The sequence below is a fragment of the Ptychodera flava genome, assembly GCF_041260155.1.
Source record: "Ptychodera flava strain L36383 chromosome 23 unlocalized genomic scaffold, AS_Pfla_20210202 Scaffold_24__1_contigs__length_23054250_pilon, whole genome shotgun sequence".
NCBI lineage: Eukaryota > Metazoa > Hemichordata > Enteropneusta > Ptychoderidae > Ptychodera > Ptychodera flava.
The window spans coordinates 5,091,762-5,098,776 of NW_027248278.1; the positions used below are offsets into that span (position 1 = coordinate 5,091,762).

Below are 7,015 nucleotides of genomic sequence, written 5' to 3' on the forward strand. Positions count from 1 at the left end.
GTTGGGTTTTTGTGACTTTAATTTGGGTACTAATAATTTAGACGAATAGACGAATAGAGCAACAAGGGATATAGCTGGATGTTCCGATCGATTCTCATTGATGTCAACTGTACATGTTGAAAAGTGTTCATTCATCCCTTCTTTTTTGCGGGGCAAACATCTTTGGTTATACATTTACTGTCGTCGTGCATGGTTAGCTCGTTTTATACGTCATCAAAGCTTGGTTTGTACAACCGCATTTCGTGTGAAGGGTCTATAGTTTTCGATAAGACAAATGGCTCTGTGAAAGTTTTCCGGGAGATCTGTTTCCGTTCTCGCTTCTTTTCGAACTTCAGCATCAGCAGAAACGAGCAACGGTAAGTGAACGGAGATTTGCATTTGACAATGAACACTGAATCCTTCATCATTTACGACAATTAGGATAGACCTGGTTAATTGAAAAGAACATTTCATAATGATACAGAAAAATGTTTTTTTATTCACAATTTTATCATAGACTCCCATGTATAGTGGATGAACATTTTGGTGAAATTCTAAAGTCAATTTTTTGTCCACATGCCAGTTGTAACAACCCTATTCCAATTAAGTACTTTTATGTCAGTTATCAAATATCTATAAATGCATAGATATAATTTTGTATTGAAAAAGTGTTACATAGTTTTCTCATAGACTACCATGTACAGTGCATATCATCAGCTGATTTAATCTAAATATCAAAATTTTGTACATACACGTTTGCGCAAAAATATTGCGATCCACCTGTAATTTCTGTCCAATCCCTTTGTGTGTGCAGCTTTACGCAAGCAAAATGGGGGGGGGGGGGTCATGATTTTTTTTACATCTTGAAGGGGGGTCATCAATTTTTTGGTGCAATGGGTAGGAGGGTTCACTTATTTTGACTGATGCGCAGGAAGAATTTGCCGGCCCACCCCCGGCCATAATAACTGAACGCTCCCTAAGAACGACTTCCCAATAGAAATGTATGAAACAAGAGTAACAAACTGAGTATTATATTACCATGCCCTGTCCATTGCGTTTTAATTGGTCTAGCTGAACCACGTGACTGCCCACAAATACACAGTAATGGTTTGGTTTCATGCCCGTGAATGTGAATAATATCGTAAACATAGTAAGTTTTTGGCTAAAACGAAAATTGTGATTTGTACAAAGATCATAATCAACCACAATAAAAATGGAGCATTTGTGGGCCAAGTTTAGACACTTTTTTCAAAAAAATCTCCGGATTTGCAAAATTTTTGCAGCGCGCACTACTCACTGACAGGTTCTAGGGCCCCGTTGTCGTTAGCACGGGAAATTTTCGTAAATTTTGACGGTTTTTCGGGGTTCCTTGATAATAGAATTGAAATAACAGACTCCGCGCTGACCATTAACGTTTTTATGGGCGCGGGCTCGAGGAAAGCCAAATTAATAGGCTCGGCAAGCCTCGCCCGTTAATTTTTGGCTTTCCTCTCGCCCTTGCCCATAAATAAACGTTAATGGTCAGCGCGTCGCCCGTTATTTCTATAGTAAAGCCTGTTTACGAAGAATACAGGCCCGTGTCTACGTCCACCGCCAAGAACACTGACTAAACAATCCTCGGCAAAACACACAGAAGGGCACGAGTTGAAATGGAATATGAGTCATAAGAAACGACAAATGTACGAGGAGAATTTCCAATATGATGGCTGGAGGAAATAATTCAACCCATTCTGTGAAGACGAGAGAGTCTAGCACGTCGTATTTTTCTGGTTGCAAGTCACAGGAACACGATTAGAACTAATTTGGGATAATAGGATGGTGAAGTAATGACGATTGAATCTACAAATGTAATCTCATCTACTTTTCTTTTTATATTACACACTTGTTTTTATGAGTAATTTGCGATATTGCAACATTCAGCTGTACGGCACCTAATACTTTTGAGAAATTTTAAAAATATGAAAATCAAATTATCCCAAATTAGTTCCAATCATGCCATCGACAATTATCTTCCTCGGGGAACCGCCATGCGAGAGGATATCGGGATACAGATACAGCGTAGAGACTCCAAGTCTTCAAAGATAACACCGTTTATTTCTTATAAATGGATGCTACATATTGCCAGATAGTTCCTTCTCTCAAGATGTTGTCCCTTCGTCTGAGCTGGTGTTCGTAAAGACACCTTGTATATACAATTCAATGCGTACAATCTTTATTTACATACAAATGAAATGCAAAGTCTCTCCCTGACGTATTTGGTACCAAGGTACCTACATGTATCAATGGCCAAGACCATTAACACCAGAACAGTATGTATACTTGCTAGATTTCGCACAAAACACCAAAACAGTATGAACTTGCTAGATTTCTCACATAAGGTATAATCATCACACATAATTAACAAAGTCTGAACCTGTCTGAACCTGATAATTAACCTTTATGCAGAATTGACGTCAAAGTCAATGAACTCTGTAACACAATTTCCAAAATTAGTTCCAATCGTGTTCAGGGCTTCGACAGCGCGTCATTGACAATGCTCAAAGCGCCCTCACCAGCTCTTATGAACTGTTTATCGTTTCCTTGAACACATGGTGGTCCCCTCCCGCCCTGGATAATATGAACGATCAATGACGTAAAGAAATGTAAAACTGACTTAAACTCAAAAATAAGTGGTAGTTTGTGGATTCAAGCGGACTCAAACACAAGTACAGTTAATCACTCCGTACATGCAACAGAGTACACGGTCAACACAGATTATCCCACCAGACAATAGATGGCGCACAACTCAACCAGAGATGTAAACAACAAGTACTTCTCAATACTCGCTCTGTACGGATTTAACGTGTCGGTTTCTTTGAACTCGCGGTAAGATTTGCACGTACACGCTATCTCCACGATATGAGCACGATGATTTCATTTCCGTATACCACGGCGATGGTTAAGTTTTCCGATTCTGTTAGCAAGGCATATTCGCTTTACAGAGATAAGCAGTGACAAATTATAGAAGCCTTCCTGCATTTTTCAATTGTATCTTCACTCCAATTTCATCACTACAGAAAAACATAGAAACCCGTTTACGGGTATACTTTTTCACATATAATGAATATACCAGTATGATGCATGATAAAGCGCATATCTTAGCGATCATCATGACTTATTGACTAATTTTACCTCATCAATTGGTTTAGTTATTGTCATTAAAAAGTACTGTAACTCTGTGAATCATCAAAAATCATCGCTAAAGCTGTCAGCGCCTCTAAAACGAAGGACTTGCACTTTTGCTCAAATTTTACTTAAGGAACTTTAAATCACTCACTTTCGAAATCGAGAGGAGAAGCAGGGCTCACCTTCAACTTGCAAACTTTGGTTGTAAAGAAACAAATTAAAATTCAAAATGGCCGCCATCACTGTGTTTACACTGTGCAGACAAACTTTTTTTTATTTTCACGAAAATTAGCTGGTATATACTTTATTTAATCTAGGAGCTTGAAAATGAAGCGCTACAAAACGTTTTAGACAAAAAAAATATTGCAAAAGTTTGACGATCCGAAGATCTGTCCCCGAGGCGCATTCTTACTTTTATTAAAAAGCGTGTTTAATACTGCCGACATTTTTATTGATGTGTGTATACGCGAACCATGTCCTATAACACACAAGTGTCCAATGGAATGGATTTGTGATCGAATCGCAAGACCACTCGCATAAAGATTTCAAATACCAAAGGCATGGTGCATTTATAAAATAGTAGAAACGGTTGAATAAGAACACGGGCAAATACTTGTGTGACATGACATACTCACTGCTGATGAGAACTCCAATGGCCGAAATGTAAAAAAAACCGTTAAAGGTGTCTGAAATTGTGGATGCTTGACGAACAAAAAATGTATATGGGGAATTTGTGATTTCATGGTCGCTCAGTGTCACCGACAATTTGTGCTTGCCTATCTTCCATGGTACAAATGTTATGTGGTGAGTAACACTCCCTTCGAACGATTTGACAACTCTTAAATTGATCTTGTTTGATCGAGGATCTTCCAAAACAGCATTTAATTCAGTTTCTTACGCTTTTCCCGGCGTAATTTCTTGTGTAGACGGCGAACCATACTGTCTCGCCAATCTGTTTTCGTTTGTCCTCGTTCTTACATTCCAATGAGGAATTTGACGGCAACGCCGGAAAGACAAGCTCAGCCCCTTCTGTAAAGTCAGGTAGGTACAGAATGTCATGTTTAGTTGATTCAAAATGGCAAGGCTTTGAAAGTGCTGTGTTCACAGTTGACAAGGCGCCCTTACCATGGAATAAGAATTGCACGTCATTTTCTTTCATAAACACGTCTTTTATTAGTCGAATAGCCTGTCTGATGTCTTCTTCAGTTTGTTGCAAGATCTCCAGCTCTGATTTTACATTCGTCTGTATCTCGTCATACTGACTTGTGAGTTTGTCCAAAAATTCATCAATTTCATGGTCGTTCTCTTCAGATTTTGATTTCAATAGACTCTCCTTTCGCTCTGTGAATTGTTTTTCTAACTTCTTGGAGCAGTGCATGGCGTCTTTTATGCTCACGGCGACTTTATCACCTCTGCTGTGTAATTCTTCATCTCCAGACTGAAGTTCTCCAAACAAGGAATGGGCTGCGACCTTCAGAAGAACTACTCCGTGATATTTGTGATCATCACCGGACTCACATTCCTCACAGATCAGCATCTTACACGTTTCACAGTAGTTATCAACATTTCTGTCATGGCGCTCACAACGTGAAACTGGATCTGTTATCTTGTCTAATATATCGCTAATTACCTCTATACTTTCAGCGTTAACCTCACTGTCCATGCTTTCCGTTTTAAGTCTATCAATATCCCTTCTATTAGCGCCGCGGCGTACCAGAGCATCGCTGATTTCCTTCCATTTCTGTTCAAAATGCCAATCCGATATATTTGTGCTGCTGCCATGCGCTAGTTCATTTCTGCTAAGTTTTATTCGTACAATGTCGGCCTCCATACTTTGATCTTTACTGCTTGGCTGGCTGTCCCAACCACTTCGAGGCTGTTTGAGAGGGCAAATACTTTTGAAAAGAATCATTAACAATGTGATATCGAAGTTCGCTGACGACACTGAATGAAGTGGTGCAGGGTATAAAATATTCCATTCATTATTTCTGATAACAGCTGGTCTTTTATTACGCTTTATAGAACGGAGATCTTGTAACTTCTGTTTGATTTCAGGTTGTGACAGGTATGAAGCTAGTGTTGGTGGCGGAATGATTGTGTCAAACAACTCCCTTAAAGTCTTTGTACCGCCTTCCATGATTAGTCGATACAACCGTGCATAGTTGGTTCTGTTCCTTGTTGTTGTTAACTCTGCAGAGAGGTCAACGTAAGACGCCATTTTGAAAGAGACAACTCTTCGTTGTTATCCAATCATGCCTACCTACCGTACTGTAACTGTAACTAGGGCAATTATTCTTAAAATAATATCTGGTACGGAAGAATTGTCACTTCTGATCCTGTTCCCAACGCTGTCTAACGAGGCTGAAAATAGACAGCGAGTGGCTCGGAAGGTCCCAACTTCTGTTGAAGTCTCCTTGACCACCGAACTGCGCTGTGCGCTGACCATCAACGTATCAGCTTTTCGCCGCTCCTTTGGCTACTGCACCAAATAGTTCACGAATGTTGAATATCGGAAATAATGATTTAGAAAACAGCACATTTGCGAAGGCAAGATTTCCCTTGCATTTTGCGTCCACCAGATCATTAGTTTGACCTTTCCACTCCTCGAGTTGAATGTTTGTTTACAGTTCGTCAGACTTGGAAAGGGGAATCCCCATTTGCCATCCCATAATGCCCTGGGTAACAAATTGTACACACTGATGATATAATGCAACGATAAAATCTTAGACAAATATTAGTAGGACAAAAACAAAATTGGTAAGTTTTCTCTTACGGCTGCGTTCACAAAATACGGCAAGGGGGACTGGAGCAATTCAGGGGGATTCGAAATTTTGGGGGTTGGTTAAGGGGGACTTGAAAGTTTTGCTCTACCTATAGGAGGATCCAAAAGTGTTTGGTTCACTTTTTTACTTTTTTAAAACTTTCCGATTCCAAGTTGAATAACACTCTAATATCATCAAGTTGTTTGAATGTTAGTGAAATTTAAACAAAATCTAGAACAATTTTGTCTCATTTCATGACTTATATCTCGAAAAAATCTAAACATGTATGACATTTCCTATAGAGGAAACATTTGGGCCTAGTAACGGGGCGGAAGCTGCAACGTTCTTGTTGATAATTTTTCAATATTTCTATTTCAAAATATTAAATACAGTTCCTTGCTATCTCCCTACAGCATGCTGAAACACAATATTCAGTTTGTCGACAAAGCCTGTATATGTAAATATTTTTGATAATTGAATTATGATGCAGACTGAAAGTCATTTGCCAGTGATACGAATGCACGGTACACATATACATAGGCTGTGTTGGCAAGCTGAATACTGGGCAGTTAAAAATGCTGTAGGGATTAGAACCAGAATTAACGCAGTAGTATAACCCAACAAAATCATTGTCAAAATTATCAAAGTTATGATACATCTGCCCTGCTACTGCAGTTTCAATGTTACTGTATTCCGGCAGTGACAGAGATATCTCTGACTCTGATGTAGTTGAAGAAGAGTTTAGGTCATGGCAGTGAAATATACTCGTGCACAAGATCGGACCATAGAGCAAAACGTGACATGGAAAATCAGGAGTATCAGGAATTTTTGAATTCTGGCATATAAGAATGAGCAAATGGTATAAATTGAAGTGATGCCACCTGTAACTATGTGAACATCAATGTATGGTAGAATGCGTTTCGAAGACGGATACTCGGGCTTTCAAATTTGTCCTCTTTTGACCTACCACTTGTTAGGGAGGGTCATTTTGAAGCTTATGGAGCAAATAATGTTGGGAATTATATCTTGCTTCATAGAGTAAGAACAGCAGTGGTGGCCATTTTGAATTGAAAATATCGCTAAATATTAGGTAATTTGTTTCTCTAGTG

The 7,015-nt window shown here is 39.1% G+C and overlaps 1 protein-coding gene across 1 annotated transcript; it reads right to left on the bottom strand.

Annotated features, from left to right (window-relative positions):
• Positions 1-4,030: 4,030 nt before the first annotated feature.
• Positions 4,031-5,362, bottom strand: LOC139125107 (E3 ubiquitin-protein ligase DZIP3-like). Its single transcript, XM_070691218.1, has one exon. It carries the CDS (start codon positions 5,360-5,362, stop codon positions 4,031-4,033), a length of 1,332 nt encoding a protein of 443 aa, XP_070547319.1.
• Positions 5,363-7,015: the final 1,653 nt, after the last annotated feature.